Source organism: Convolutriloba macropyga, chromosome 2 (assembly GCF_964194025.1).
Source record: "Convolutriloba macropyga chromosome 2, txConMacr16.3, whole genome shotgun sequence".
NCBI lineage: Eukaryota > Metazoa > Xenacoelomorpha > Acoela > Convolutidae > Convolutriloba > Convolutriloba macropyga.
Genome location: NC_134469.1, coordinates 84,924,687 through 84,941,639, shown reverse-complemented (window position 1 = coordinate 84,941,639; position 16,953 = coordinate 84,924,687). Strand labels below are relative to the sequence as shown.

General features: G+C 38.1%; 1 protein-coding gene across 1 annotated transcript; it reads right to left on the bottom strand.

Annotated features, from left to right (window-relative positions):
* Nucleotides 1-250: 250 nt before the first annotated feature.
* On the bottom strand, nucleotides 251-16,379 carry LOC142334803 (multidrug resistance-associated protein 1-like). The gene is given in 6 exon segments (XM_075383115.1): nucleotides 251-1,035; nucleotides 2,898-3,402; nucleotides 8,082-8,259; nucleotides 10,772-11,017; nucleotides 12,212-15,299; nucleotides 15,302-16,379. Coding segments are annotated over 6 exon segments (4,887 nt in total). The 5' UTR covers nucleotides 15,869-16,379; the 3' UTR covers nucleotides 251-732.
* Between the last annotated feature and the right edge of the window lie 574 nt (nucleotides 16,380-16,953).

Below are 16,953 nucleotides of genomic sequence, written 5' to 3'. Positions count from 1 at the left end.
CTGCTTTTTCCCAATTTTCCCATCACGAATACCATATTTTAGTAAATTCAATCAATGTTGTCTGCTCGTCTCTTTCTCTCTCTCTCTCTCTCTCTCTCTCTCTCTCTCTCTCTCTCTCTCTCTCTCTCTCTCTCTCTCTCTCTCTCTCATCTTGTAAACTGTGAAATATATTAAATTTAAACACCTCTTTTATTCCTGAATATTTTCCCCCATATTAAGATTAGGATATTGAGATAAACTTTCAACAACATTCAAAGTAAAAACATTTTATTGATCACCTACGTATAACAAAGAGACCAAAATTTACATAACATTCGCATTCAGAATTCGTTCATTCAGAGTTACTAAAAATCTATGAGAATACAAGATTTCACATCAATTTCATTATGTCATAGTGTTCAATATAGTAACCTCTCTAAATCTTCAAGGGAATGGAGTTTTTATTCAAAAAAATAGTTATTGACACGGTTCTACTTTAAAGACATCCGAATACATTTTCCATCTAGCGGTTTAGCTACTTTTTTTGTCAAGTTTGGGAAATGCTCAATTTTGGTAACCTTATTTTGCTTAAACGAATAATCTATCTATGTTTCTATCACTAAATCAATTATGTTTTATATGCTATTTCTAAAGAATAAACAACACCACATTAAAGAAAAACTTGTAGCAGAACTGCTGTCCGAAAAATGAGGTTCTAGAGAAGATTTTTGATCACGACTCGAGTCATTATTTCTATTCCCGGCCAGTTACTGACACCTCGGAACCAGGTCCCGAAACCCCAATCGGCGAATTCCCAATTCCAGAGGAGGAAGAACCCAGTGAAGGGGCTCCAGTCTGCTCTTCACTTAGAAGTCCGGCATCGGCAGCCATGCTGTGGAATTGTGTGGTTGGGTCGTCCCGAAGAGTGCGTGGGTTGTCGAACTCTTTTATGAGACCATCGCTTAGAACCATGACTCTGTCATAATCCATGATTGTGTTGAGACGATGGGCTATTGTGAGGATAGTACAACCTTTAAACTCCTCTCGAATCGTGTCCTGAAAAGACCCTATGATCATGAAAAGTGTTTTCTGTGCAAACAAAACAGCCCACTATATTTCGACCCCACTGAAACCCACATTAAATAGCTCCACTTTTATTCACACCTGTTCTCAGTTTGTTCCTGTTATTTGTGTTTACAAAGTACAAACAATAATCAAAACTGAAATTGATGGCTTTCAGATAAAGTTAAGGTCTCACAACATTGAAATGTTTGGAAGTATGAACAAAAATGAATGAAACTTTATCAGGCTCAGCAAGTAAATGAATTGAAAAATAGCATTAAAAGTTTTTCTTCGTACGAGACGCAATGTAAAAAATGACAGATAATATAAGCAATCACCAAAAATAATTGTACTCAGGGTAAAACAATCAATTTTGCACAAATCGTACTCCGGGTAAAATAACCAAATTTACTCAAACTTTGCACAATTTTGAGCAATTTGTTCCTCACTAAACTTTACTGACATTTAATTGCTCAAATTGAGTTAGTAGTTACTAGAGACTTATAAATGAGCTTTATAAATCTTGGGGCGTGGGTGGGCCAATAATGATAACAGTCTTTTGATAAACACACTTGAGTTGAGCATGTTCTATTCATATTTGAAGGAATTGATTTTTTTAAATATTTATTGCTACTTATTCGTTAATGGCAAACTAACACCACAACTGGCAGTAAAAACAGTTTTGCCCGAAAACCTCAAGAAAAATTGAATTTTTGAGCAAAATTTTGATATTCATAATTACACAGTTCCTCAATTCATTAAAAATTTCTGAAAAATGAATTATTGTGAAGAGTCAGGCCAACTGACTACGTTATATGGAATAATAGACTCTTAAAATCTATATAAAGTTTGTCGGTCCAGCATAAAAATCTTGGGTCGAGCTGACGTCCCGTATCGCCATTGGGTCCAGCATTACAATTGGGTCGACTTAAACTTCACAAAAATTTGGGTCGAGCTAAACTTGATATATCCACTAAAGTTGAGCTAAATTCTTCTCAAACCAATTTATTGGATTATGGTTTTTTCGTGCCGTTTTGTGGTCGAACATGGTCTACGCATAAGTCGAGGCCTGAACCTGGGTAGGTTCACTTTATTTCACTTCAGTCCAATTGTCGCAACACTTGCACAATTGTCATAAACAAAAAAACGATACAGACAATTAACTGTGCTGATGGGAGTGGATAACGGCTACAAACTCGGCCACAGTTGTCCACCCTTGCTCAAAAATAGCCATCGTGGACGAATGTGACGAATGATATATCCAATATTAATCAAATCTGAACTAGTTCTGCTTACAGTCACAGTTGTCCACGGGTGCCTACAAACTAAAAATACAAGGATGATCGTGAACTACGCCGACGGCAGCTTCACTCGATCAAATGTAGCTTTTTCCACGTAATTTACAATATCGTAAACTTGCATAAAACTGCAAAAAAAAACAGGACGAAAAAGAATTGATCTGAGAATGATTGCAGAATTTTGTATGAAAAAACCACAGAATACACTCGGCGCAATTCAACAAGGCTTAATAAAAAGAGTGCAAATAGTTAAAATTCAGATCAAAGAAAATAGGGGTGAAAACAAACATAACGACAAACCTTTCCGTCAAATCCTCCCGCTGTTACGACCAAGTTATTTTTTTGTAAGCACTCGAAAACACAAAATTTGAGGTCCAAAACTTGATAGGAAAGACTTTAAAAAAACATTGACTAAGGGGTACCCCTGTACAAATTATCAGCTTTTCATCATTTTTGTCAGGCACACACACACACACACACTACTTCAAAGAACGGGTTTTCCGGTTTTTTGCCCATTAGAATGATTGATTACTCGAACGTCGGATTTAGTTTGCAAACCTGGATAAGTGAATCTGTTTGCAGATCGACAGCCGCTGTGGCCTCGTCCAGTATCAGAATGAGTGTCTTGTGCAGCAGGGCTCTTGCCAGACATACCAGCTGTCTCTGGCCTACACTCAAGTTCAGTCCCCCTTCACCTACGTCATACTCCAGGCCTTCCGGTCTCTCCCGGGCGAACTTTTCTAAATGGGCATTTTTCAAACTGTCCCAAATGTCAGCCTCACTGTAATGTTCAAATGGGTCGATGTTCTCCCGGAGAGATCCAGAGAAAAGGACTGGATCTTGTGGCAGAATCGTGAGTTTCGATCTCAGGTCATGCAAGCCTAGTTCAGCAATGCTGACGTTGTCAATTTCGATGGAACCCCCTGACGGTTCAATTATTCGGAAGAGAGCCAAAGTTAGGGAACTTTTTCCAGCGCCCGTTCTGCCTACGATTCCGACTCTCTCTCCTGGACTAATTGAGCACGAGATTCCTTTGAGCACTAAATCCAAGTCTTTTCGGTATCTAAACACAACATGCTTTCATATGAGATCTTACTGAGAACGTGGAAGAAAAACATGAAAATGTCTACAAAATAAACCCCCATTGGAGAAACTCCTTGAAAAAAAAATCGACCGAAATAACCGCTCATGATACATTCTTCGGTCCAGTTCTGGTAATTCATTACTGCTCATTTCCGTGCGGTTATTATTGCTGGGGGGGGGGAGGGGGGGTCGTACATAAAAGCATGTGGGGTTTTCTAAAACTTAAATGAAAAGAAATGTGAGCAAGAATTCTGCATGTTATTAATGAAAATCAACGATCAAATTCGGGTAAACAATGGTACGCTCTGATAACCCGTTTGTGTGGGTTTCACCCCTACATTGAAAATGAACATGAAATCTTGATATCGACTCAAAATAAGAACACAATTCTTAATTCAATTTTTACTTTTATTTCGTATTCGACCATACAAGCGAGCAAGAACTACTTCTTATCTCATTTTGACAAACAGCAAATATTTCGACATGTGTGCAAATTTACAGCGCCTTCCAGTCAAATAATCTATCCAAACATGAAACATGTTTCAATTTGAAGGTATAGCACATTATCACGAAGCAAATCAATCGGTGCTCTTGTATTCCTACTAGATGTACACTTTCAACAGCTCACTTTGAGATAATAACCAGGTCGAGATGTAAGCGCGTGTAGGCGGAAAATTTGATAAAAAATGCGCTGATTGCGCTGAAATTATGTAAGGAATAGAATGTAAGTAGTAGGGAGTAAAAATATTTTCATCAATTGTCAACATTCAGCAAATCACTTATATTTCGGCAAATTTCTCACAAAAATTGAGCGCATTTTTCAACGCATTCCATGCATAAATTCAACAATTCGAAATTTTAAATTCTTCTTCAGAGCTTTCAACACATTCCTGAAATAAAAATTTTACGTTTAATTTAATTGCTCTCAATTACCTATAACGTAGTCAGAATGTACGCTCCTTCATCTTTTACAATTTTTAAAGAGCCAAGAGCCACTATCAATCAAAAATCTGCGTTATTTTTTTTAAATGATCATTCATATTTTTGGAAAGGAGCACAACTGAGACGTGTAACAATTTCATCATGGCTAACGGAGGGAAGTATCTCAAACCGATCCAGATTTATGACAAACCTTGAAAACGCAACTTTTATTTTGAAAGAAACTTTTACAAAGAACAGTGGCAAAATATAGGCTTTAATTATTATCGAAGTATTTTAGATTTGACATGTAAGATGAGGGCGTTTTATGTATCAATCAGAGTTCAATACTTTGGTCGCTGAGAATTACCTATGTAAGAAACTAACAAACCCTGTGTTTCTTTTTAAAGGATACATAATGTACGCACGAGAATATCTATAATACTTGCAATTCCGTCATTCTTATTTAAGTGAATGTTTCCAGCCGCTAAAATGTAAAGCAGAACATAAAGACAAACAACTCATACAAAAAAGCAATAAAACTGGAGAACACAAACCACTTGAGTCAGGTTTGATTGATAATCTTGCAAAATCTTGCTTGAATTTTGTAAGAATGTTGGAAGATTATGCATAATCGTGTATACATTTTCCGCAAAATCTTCCATAATTAACATCCGTCTTGCATGAGGCTGGCAAGACCACGAAAAGCAAGTAAGAAGACAAAAAAAAACAAAAAGTTCAAAAATATGAAAAACAATCAATTGCACGATAAGCATGTAAGGCGAGTGGTTTTTTCTAGATCGTTTTCATGGGTCGCTGGCGACAATGAGAGAACATAAAAGTAAGTAGAAGAATTGACGTGTAAGGAAAAATAAGAGACATTCATGTTGCTATGAAACCCCAGACACTTGAGAATTTATATCGTGTAAGATCTTACAAATTTCATACAAAATTGTCTTATACGTACTTATAAGATTATGCGTCGCCTGACTAAGACTTTGTCAGGCAATTTATCAGGTCTTACACGATAAAATTTTTTTGTCAGGTCTGATAAGATCTTGCACGATAAAAGTTCACTTTTGTCAGATCTTACAAGACAAAAATTCTGCCTTATAAGATCTTACACGATAAAAATTCTGCCTGACAAAAAAATGTTTATCGTGTAAGATCTTATAAGAATCTTATAAGATTTTGAGATTTTGTAAGGTAAACATTCGGAAAGCTATGACTCATCTTTTTGACAAGATTTCTACCAGATCTTATACGGTAAAATTTTTTTAAGAATGACGTGTTCTCCATATTGAAGACAGTCGAGGGTTGCTTTCAACCAGTAGCCAAAAAGCTAAAGCTTGCAACATTTAAGTGTCAGAGCAAACAAAAAGAAAATTATCTTATATTGTCTTTAGAGACTTATAGGATAATGTGAACAAGATAGAACAAGATTATTTGAGTGTTAGGGGCTTTTTCTGAGGCAGTAATTATCAAACTAGGCTCTAAAATTTTCTTCAAAGACAAAAACTATCTTGGAACGTAAGTTTAGCCATAGTACTTAGTTAAGATTCAGAATTATACTGCCGTCAAAGTAGAATCAACAAACATTTTTTCTTTCGAAATTGGTTTGTTGATCGATTATTTTTTTACTTTGATAAGAACTGGACTACGTTATACGGTTATACTGAAATCATTAAAACATGTTTATCAGATCTTACACGATAAAAACTCAGCCCTACGTGAAATTTTATCGTGTAAAATTTGGTAAGATACTTATCAGATCTTATTAGATAACAATTCAGCAAATTGAGATTTTATCTTATAAGATCTGATAAGTATCTTACCAGATCTTCCACGATTAAACTTCACGTAAGGCAGAATTTTTATCGTGTAAGACCAGATAAGATCTTACACAATAAAGATTTTTGATCAGCATCTTATCAGATCTTACACGATAAAATTTCTAGAATCACTGGGGACAGAAGCATTTTTCTCAAAAAATTTAAATGGAACCTGAAACCGTTCTAAATCCTAAAAAATATTTCATGAATCTAATTTTCGAGGGGTTTTCAAATTGTGTTCGTATTATTCCAGGGAACAATAACCATTGATCGTTAGCTAACAAAAATTGAGTAGTTTTGTTTTTTATTTATCTTTGGTTCAATGTATACCTCAAAATACACGCGAATATAATTTCTACGCAAAACGGAAGATGATGCGTTTATGAAAAACCAATGATAGCAGAACTCGGCCAGAACTAACCAGCAAAAAGCTTAAAACATTTAACGTCTTGCAAGATTCAGTAAAATTCATATCTGCCTGTAAGCTCTTCCAAAATGCCCTTCTTCTTGCAAGACTTTACAAGGCAAGTATCCTTTCGCCAGAATCTTGCATGATGTGGTAAGATTACCATCCGATCTCGGTCACCGCGATTAGATTTTTGAACATTAAACATATTTTGAAACAAGCTCTAAATGATTTCCTCTTCGATCAATTTGAACAAACTCGTCGTTATAGACATATTTGCTCACTTCATTTTTTAAAAAATATATACAAAAACAAACGGAAAACCTAAGTTGGATCATAATAATTGATATAAAAAAGCACATGATTTTTTTGAAAAACTAAGTGTTTAAGCTAAAAATTACGCTTGTGATTTTCCCTAGAAACGTGTACAAGATTGCAGAAAAATTGTTTGTTCTTTCATTAGCATGTGTGAACAAAAAATACGTATCATTGCACGGACGATGTGGAAACAAGGTACTTATGTACTCTTCAACACAGCCGCACGCTTTTTAATTTTCAAGATGCTGCATGTGTACTTTGGTTTTAGGGGTGGTTTCCCCAGTCAATCTAGAAGTAGATAGTTTATAAATATTTCGCCGTCTTTTTGGCCAGTCCATTTAAAAGAGTTTTTCTATATTAAAAAAAATTGTTTTGTTTGGTTTTGTCCAATATCAATTCATTAAATAAAACAGCCAGAAGATCGTTAGAAAAATGCACCGGTTTCGTAGACCTGTAGGCTTAAATTCTATTGAAAAAATAGGACCTAATAACAAAGAAAAAACAAACTGTTGTTTCGTGTAAGCCATGTGTGACCAAAAAACTTGTCACGCGAAAGAAAAAACTCACTCATTCATCTCAATAAAAAACAGCAATAATTAAGGAACGAAATCTGCTTTGAATTAAGCGTGACGCCACAAGTTATAACACAACGATAAAAAGCAGGATGACAACAAGTTCAGATATACAATCTAAAAAATTTTCATCAAAACTAGGCCTAAAAATGCCCAGAAGTGGATTTGGAAAACCATAGAATAACCGGTCCAATAAACTAAAATCACAATAAAAACAAAAGTCAAGTTGCTGCACGTTAACAAAAAAATCATTAGCGGGAAGAAAAATTTCACCAAAATTGTTCTCTTCTACTTCGAAAGAGTGAAAAAATTTAACGCCGCAAAAGTACTCTCTTTTTGCTCTCCATTTCCTGACTCGGCCTGACCAAACTCACAGCTCCAATTCGAATTCAAAAATATCCAAATTTGTAAACAGATTTTCAAAAAGACGGCACCCCAATACTTTTCAAATTCTTTGAATTTGAAAAAATTCATCAAGTTGTAAAAAAACAAGAGAAGGCCAATAATGGCAGCTCCGCTCAGCTTTCAAAACCATCAAAATCTATTGTCGCAGCTATTCAAAACCTATTCAGGCAGAGCTAAGTCATTGATTATTGCAGGGTATAAGTTTAACCTTGTGGAGTAGTGTTTGAATGTGACCTCTCCCTGTTGTGGCCAATCAGAGGCTGGCTTCTTCTCCTCCACCTCCCACGCAGCCTCATTCTCTAATTCTGCATACTCTCTTATCCTTTCCACACTCACAATGTATGTCTCCAGGTCAGACATCATTCTCACACTCCAGTTCAGAGCAGCTGAACACAAACAACAATTCAGATCATATTTTGGACACCCCAGCACAAATTCCTCTAGTATCTTGCCCGGGTCGACAAATTTTCCAAAAAAAATTTAAGAATTGTGCTAATTTTTTTCAAAAAATTCAGCGCAAAAACCTTACATAATGATGCGCGTAAATGAGCTGGAATGCGCTGAAACTATTAAACTCTTCAGTCTTTCAAACGTGACAAAAGTTTACAAATTTTCGCCTCTGCTTCTTCATATAATTTTTGTGTAAAGTTCAACGCAATGTGATCAGTAAAAGCAGGATATTTTTTGACAAATAAGCATTTGAGTCCGAAGATGTCCGACGAACACTGCGAACCAAAAAATGTTCATTTTGCTCTCCCGAAACCCCAATAACTTTTTATACACCATATGGTAGTTATGGTTTGCAGTTTATTGCTCTAAAAAATGGTGTTTAAAGAGGTTATTAGTGATGAAATAGCAAATTACTTGGTTTTAAAATTCATAGCTAAGGTAAATAACTAAATAAGCAGTAGATCTCGCAAAACAATTCATTAATTGAGATAGCAGCATAGTTGCATTTAACCCAAAAAAGAGCTTTTACTTTTGACTAACTTAACCACAAATCGGAATTCCAATTTATCGCCGGCACTATAGCACTACTCTGATTAAATTTATTTGAATCTGGTCGCAAAAGAGTTTGCTACGTTTCAGCAGTTGCTTTTCAAGTTTCTCGCCCAAACAGCGTCGTAGCAGAGCCACAAATTGTGACTCCAGAGATTGACTGAGCTAGCTGACCAAAAAACTTAATCACTCTCCTGAGATTGGTAATTTCTGCAGTCTGCTGTTATAGTAATGGACTTCAAGGCCTCTTTCCAATATTTGCAAAAAAATTTTCTAACATCTCCAGTGCAAAGTGTTCAAAGAGTAACAAAGAGTCGAACAAATCTTTTGTAAAAATCTCAAACTTTCGCTCCTCTGCTGCTTCAATCCCGCATCTTGATTTCTCGGTAGCATCATTAACGACTTTTGTTTGTAGAGGAAAAATCACCCTAACCTCAAGTGTGGCGCGTCGAGTTGATTTTCATGAGGAGACAAATATCTAGACGAGATTGGTATCAACCATCAACTTTCGTTTTTCAAAAACTGGCCATAAATCAGTCCCTTGAAGCTAGCAATTCGGTCCCAAATTCGGTCATGTCTGGAGATGAAATCATCTCCATGGCAGACAACTGCTTGCGCAAAATTTTTATCCAGAGTTTCAGCATGACAAACGGTACTTTCTTTTGGAGTCAAAAACTTCAGCTCCAAGTCTGTATATCAAACTGACTTGAAACTTGTTCTGAGGCAAATAAAGACCCAAGGCAGTGATTGGTGTTGCTAGCGAGGTTCCCGTTGGGGGCTAACGATGAGGCTGGCCTCTTTTCCCGCAGACATTTGTCTTCTCTCCAATTTTCAAACATCTGGCAATCATTAACTTCTTGAATGGTTTTTTGCTAACACGGAGCAAAAATAGGCCACCGTGACCTGCATACAAGACTTTTTGATGCTCAGGCCAAATATGCTTATTGGCAGACAGGCTCGATTCCATGCATTCCCATAAATAAGTTTCCTAACTGTTTCATCTAAAGCTTTCTTTTGTATTAATGAATTAAACTGACCACCTCAACAAATTCTCTCTTCGATTTGTTGCGTAGAGAACAAACCAGTTCTGGCGCCCAAGCGAAATAAATTATACAAAAAATTCAAAAAAAAAGTTTTTTTTACCTAAAACGAAACTTTGGTATAAATACTAATCAAAAGCTCGTTCACAAAAACTTGCTAACTTTAATCGCATTAACGTTTCTAATTCGCTTGTACGCTCTTATCAATTTTCCTAAGCATTAAGGTAACTTGCTTGTCCATGCTTATGAAATTTCATCAATGCAACTTTGGTCTGTGGGAGACATTTTTAATCATACATCATCTGTATTTACATACCAAAAATCAAGACCCAATTAAGGCGTCTCGCGAAGACACGCTTTAATTTTTCGTCGAAACTAGAAATAAGGAGTTACTGTTCAGAACGGCGGAGAAAAAATTCCATTATTTCAAATAAAAATAGTACAATTCATATCTTTTTGAGAAAAAATGAGCGGCCAAGGCAGAAACCTAGACGTTTAAATTTTTTTTATAATTATGTCCACAAAAAACAATTAAGGTCCAACAAAATTTAATAATCACAAATAAAACAAAATTATTTGCATTGGCTACGCCACTTCCTTTTGAAAAAATTGACAGCAATTTGTTGTGCGTGACCCATGTATGTGATCAATTTTGGATTATAATCAATACATCTAAAAATTGACGGACCAAAAACCCAGATGTCAAGTGTAAGTGATTTCAGTTCCTCAAACAAAGTTCATAGAAACTAAGATAGCCGGGACGAAGTGCGCGACCCAACTCCATCTGTCCGATATCTATTTAGGGTCGAGAACCTCGCCCTGGGTAAAGGGGCGCGTTGTATGCAAATGGCGAACTTACATGTGACGCTAAGACTGGAGCTGACAGCCAGCCCTACTAATCCAGACTGGAGAGAGTCCCGACTGAGGACAGTGAGGAGGGAGGCAGCGAACACAATGATGGCACCCAGGAACTCCAGTCTGATTCCCAGCCACCTGGCAGCCACAACTGTGCCAGAGAAGTAGTAGATATTGTTCTCGTTCACTCTCTTACAGTTCTCAAGAATAAACCGATCTTGTGCTTGGTACGCTCTAACCACCGATGTTCCTACACATAAAGAGTTAAACAACATTTCAGGTTGACAATTATTTAGTCATGTAAGTATCTTATATGATTTCATTCTAATCAATAATGTTCTTCATACATTATATTTGTTGTTCATACAATATTCTTGTTTTATTTTTGTTTTCATACATTATTCCTTCATACATAAGATTCTTGTTTGGAGCCTACAAAATTGTATGATCATCGAATGGTTAACAAGAAACCATATATCGCTGTAGGGTGGGGTGAGGGGGGGGGGGGGGTGGCGAGTCTTGTAAAGAACAAAAATTCCGTAAACTACCCCTCATTCTCTCCGTCAACTATTTTCTAGAGTTTGCGTATATTCAATAAAAACAAAAAATGTTTTTTTTCTATGTTCTCCGGATGTTCTGACTTTTTGATCTAGTATATGGATCTATGATGCTTCCAAGTAATCTAACTTTTGACTCAGTTTGGTCATTGACAAAAAGGATTTTAAAATCGTAAAACACTATGTTGCGAGGATGTGTGGTTTGCTTTTGCAAATGATGAACAGAGGAAATATTATCAATACATGCCAAATTATTACAAATCAGGCGTTCATTTTGAACCCTTAGATTTCGAGTCTTTTGGATTATATCCGAAAGGACTTCGGAAGACGTTGAAACACGTAGATATTTCTAATAACACAAATTTTGAACCAGCTTGTTTTCATTAGCTCGCAGTCAATTGTCTCAAGGAGTCTCGGTGACCTTGTGTCGGTTGGGATGGCCATAATGATTATTGCGAGAAATCCACTGTTACAAGATTCAGTTGGGAATTTTGCTGAAAATTGAAGACCTGATTGTGAGGGTCAACAGAGGCTCAATCAAATCAGATTATCAACTCATCCAATGAGAGGAGAGTTTTATTCATAAGACAGGTCACCCAATGAGAGGTGTCAATTTTTTGTGAATATCTTATAATTTGTCTCACCTGATGAGCTGGAGCACAGCCATTTTCAACGCAAGCTATCACGTCTTGAAAAAATTTTTGTTTGAAATAAGAAGAAAAATGGGATGACTCTTGATTGAAATCGAATGAAAACATGTTCATTTAATATTGAGGAGACTAGATATTTTTGTTCTGGTGATATAATTGGTCAGTCACCATGATTCCGTCTAAACCAAGATCTTTCATAAACTCAATTTTTACTTCTTTTAAAAAGTTAATTTATACCTGTGAGTGTTTCTGAGAAGTGGTTGAATATAGGCGATCTCGTAGTCGATTCAACACGCTTCAGTTGCCGAGAAGTCCTGACGTAAAATCGCTGAACAAAGTAGTAGAAGACGGTCAAAGGTAGCAGCACTACTAAGAATATAGGTGTTGTGTAAGTAATGATTATGAATGTCTGCAGCACTGTAAACATAGTCATGGCAAACTGCCGGACAGCTTGAGGAAGAGTATTGTCTGTTGTCTCCACGTCTTTTGAGAACCGGTTCAAGATACGACCTCCTGGAACCTGGTCGAAAAAGGACATGGCACATCTCATAATATTGTTCAAAAGTCCTCTGTGTAACTTAACCGAGGCAGATACGAGAGCCACACAGAAGGTTAAAGCGTAGCCCAGAATAAAGCCAGTTTGACAAAGTCCAGAGATTCCATATACTATTGTGTATTCATTGAGTTTGGAGCCAGTGACACTCGCATTTTTGCTGAGCTGGTCATCGGTCCAGTCACTCCAAGATGAGAGCCATATTTGTGCAAACACAGTCGAACATTGATACATAATAAACAGGCTGAACGAAATACAGAATGCTGGAACCCCGATCGATTTGATGTAATTTGCAAACACAGACAGTTTAATGTTTCCTTCCTCAGCTACCTCTTTGGCAGTTAGGCGACCCTCGTTTTCCTTTTGAATATCTTCCTCGTTAGCTTCGTCCAGTTCTCTGTCCATGTCCGTGACGTCCTTCAGGTCGGCCAGTTCCTCGTCAAGTAGCGAGATCCTTCCAGCCACACTTCCCAATCGTCCCCTTCGAGGTCCATGATCACGATCCTTCTTAAAAACGTGGACAGGCGATTTTTCCCTTTCAATGTCGTAAGATCCGACAGAAGGACTTCTTGATCCCTTTTTGTCAACATCCGATTCCTCCAAGTCCAAACTTGCCAGGTCTTCATCAGTCAAGTTTGCGGACTTGAAGAACTCTTTAAACTCGTCACAGTTCTCAAGCAAGTCCAAAAAGGAACCCTGATTGACAATTTTGCCATCCTTCATAAACACAACATGGTCAACGTGTTTTAGAAATGCCAACCCATGAGTGACTAGAACCCTAGTTTTGCTCTGGAGAATTCCATCAGGGCCAATCACTTCATCAAACAGGTGTTTTCCAACATGGGCGTCAACTGCACTCAAAGGGTCGTCAAACAAATAAATGTCACTGTTCTGATAAACCGCTCTTGCGATGTTCACTCTCTGCTTTTGCCCCCCACTCAAGTTGATTCCTTTTTCCCCAATTTCAGTCTGATCACCTCCAGGAAGAATTTCCAAGTCCGGTTTCAAAGCACACGCTTCAATAACTCGTCGATATTTCTGCTCCCGAAATCGCTTCCCAAAGAGAATATTTTGTCTCAAAGTCAAGTTCTGAATCCAAGCCTGCTGAGAGACATACGCCAGATCACCATGAACATTGATGGTACCTTTTAGTTTTGCCAAGTCACCCAGGAAAGACGATACCAGTGAGCTCTTTCCAGCTCCCACGGGTCCGACAATCGCTGTCAATGATCCGGTCTTCACTTTGAAACTGACGTCTTTTAGGGTTCTGGGGACGTTACCTTCGGAGTCTTCTTCGTTTATCCAGGTCAGGTCACAGTTTGTCATCTTGAGAGGGTACTCGTCATCTGGCTCGTGCTCAACTGCCGTGAGGTCCAAATCCGTGTTGTCTAGGAATTTAGTAATTCTTTCCAGCGATACAGACGCTTGAACCAGAAACGCAATCAACATGGGCAACATGTTGAGTGGTGCCCGAAGAATGTTGAACAAAGAGAGGGTAACGAAAGCCTTGTTTGATGTGAGAGGTTTACCCATTCCGTACACATATACCAAAAATGTAACAAGAGACACCAAAAATGGAAGCAGCGTGAATGTGAAAGTATTGACACCGTTTAAGTACGCAGCCTTGTACAGATAATCGACCTCCTTCTTTCTAGTTCCAAAGATTCTCTTCAAAAAGGGAAATTCCCACGCGTATAGTTTTATAACCTTAATTCCGTTCAATATTTCACCCATTTGCCGAATTCGCTTGTCTTTGTATAGTAACTGACCAACTTGGTAAGATCGCTGGATCTTGGCGATGAAGAAGTTGACTGGGAACGAGATTGCGATTACTAGCAGACCTCCGAAAACTGCTTCTTGGACTTGAAACCAGAGAAATATGAGCGCAAGGGTGATTTGGAATGGCGCCGACCAGAGTACCCAGAGATACCCTATGGCCAGGTTGATCCGATCCGAATCGATTGCCATTAAGTTGACAATTTCTCCGACAGTTGATCCTCGTTTGGCCTCGTTACTCATAGTCAGCGCTTTCCTGTACACGGCAGCAATTATCGCAGACTTCATATTCATTCCACAAGTCATCCCAATAAAGAACAACTGGTGGAAAAATTGGGAAGACAAAACGGCAATGAGGAAAAAAGCGCAGCTGTATACGATTCCCTTCCAAATAGGTTCACTGTCGTCTTTCGTGAAGTCAATCAACAAATTCAATACCTGTGGATTGCAGAATTGTAAGCAATCATAGGCAAATTTAAACATGGCAGCTTTTAGAATTTGCGGACCAAATTGTTTGAAGAGAACCATGAAGACTGAAGGCCTGAATGTCTTTGTGCTTGACTTTCCCAACTTTGCCTTTTTCTCTCGCGAGGTCTCTGTTTCCGGAGGAGTATCTTCCTGTAGGTTCATGTATCCATTCTGGTGTCTTGCAGGTTCCCGCCTTGCCTCTTCTTCCATCTTCGCTTGCCATTCCCGCTTCTTCCGGTCCTGTTTCTCCCTCTCCTTCATGTAGAGGTCGTTGAATCGTTTGAAAAGTGGATCAACTTTGTTCTCTGGGTTGATCTCCCAGAGGTCCTCTTCCGCTACGTACTTCCTCCACCCACGCCACATCAGAGGATCCAACCACTGGAATGTCGTATAGGCGAAGAAGGGGGCAAAGTTGACGGGGCACGGGTTAGGGTGCTTTTCCGATATCATCTCCGGCAAAATTTCCATCTTTTCTGAGAAATTACTGAGGATGAGTTGGACAAACCAAAGCGTGAACTGGATGTAGTGTAGAAAGAGACATTCCAGTAGTCACTAAATGCTTGCTCTTTTGCCTCGGAGTAGAATGGGATTATTCCACAGAATACATGGATGAGCCAGAAGACGCACAGATAGCCGTTGTTATGACGTGCATGACATCTGTCAAGTTCCAGCATAAAACAAGTCACAGTTAGGGCAATGCCACGAATGAGAGGACCAAGAATGAATGCCTGGTACTCGTTGTAGGGTGAACCAGACTGTCCAGAATCTGCAAATGCCAGTATTGCCAAAAGAGTGCTGAGGAAAAGTTTGGTATAATACATCCATGATGGCTTCAGAGTCTTGCGCTGTCGGGTTTCACTCAGGGTTCCGTACAGGTAAGGAATGAGGAAGATTGCTAACAAAGCTGCGGGTGCCCAATTTAAAATTGTGACTTGGAAACAAAGGGTAAATTGGGGCCAGTCGCCATCTAATAAAGTGACGTTGAAAAATTCCTGTCCACAAAAATCGTACAGGAAACCCCCAGATGAGTCGGATTCCGCGTCAAACACAACTCGAACGTCCGAAAAGAACCGCTCCGATCTCAAATTGTCAAACATGGTCCAGATTTGAGATATGCTTTACCAATAGCATTTGATTGGTCGGGTCGCTTTGTAATAAGAGCGAGTAATGAAAGGTATTTAGAAATAGAATGCAACCAACTTGGGCGGAAACTGAGGAACCAAATAAAATCGACCTCTCTAGTAATCTAACAATTGTGACACATTATTTACCAAATCTCCAACAATCAATAAATGGACTGAAGATGCTTTTGTGCAGGTTGAAAACAAAAGCACTTTTGGTATATTCTTAAATAGCAAACATCTAAGTGGAGTGTGAGAATGATAGTCAGAAACAGCAACCCACTCTTTCAGTTTATTAGTGATAGTATAGTTGGTTGTATCTTTGCTTAGTTATTAGTTTGATCTTTAAATCAGATTAATGACAGCCTTCTCAACTCATCTCCTATCGAGTAACTCTTGCTTCAAAAGTTCTACTGACCAAAGATTGACTCAAGGCAAACAAAGTACGCCATTCATTAGAAATAGGTATTCTATCCGATTGGGCAATTAGCAAAATGACAAAGCCTGAGAATTAAAATCTAGCCGAATGTCTAATTCTGGGAGCGAATGCTTAATTAGGTCGAGAAACTGATCTTTTTTGTGCTTAAACCTCAAAATACACCACAATTATCACAAATTAACAATTAAATCAGATGTTAGGTTGTCCATTGTTATTTGTCCGCGATAGGGTGAGCGCTTCACCCCCCCCCCCCCCGCCCGGACCGCGAATTGATCTAACTTACTCTATTTATTTTCAAGAAAACTGCTCTGAAATAGAGCTTAAAACTGTTTTCGAAACTGACCAATGAGATTGCAAGAAATAATCGGCTCTTTCTCTTTTTGTTCTCATTCTACTAGACGTGCATTCGGCTAGATTGGCTAGATTTGCTGCCTACGCAAGACATTAGAGCAAATTTCAACAGAATCTTTGATACAAACAAACTCTTTCTCTCTCTCAATTTGTGCAATGTTAAGCCATGGTACTGCAGTTGCATTTGAAACACAGATGTAAAAATGGTCAACACAGTGTTAAATAATGCTTTCACGTGGAACGTACCATCAAAAGCACAGCCACTTAGCGT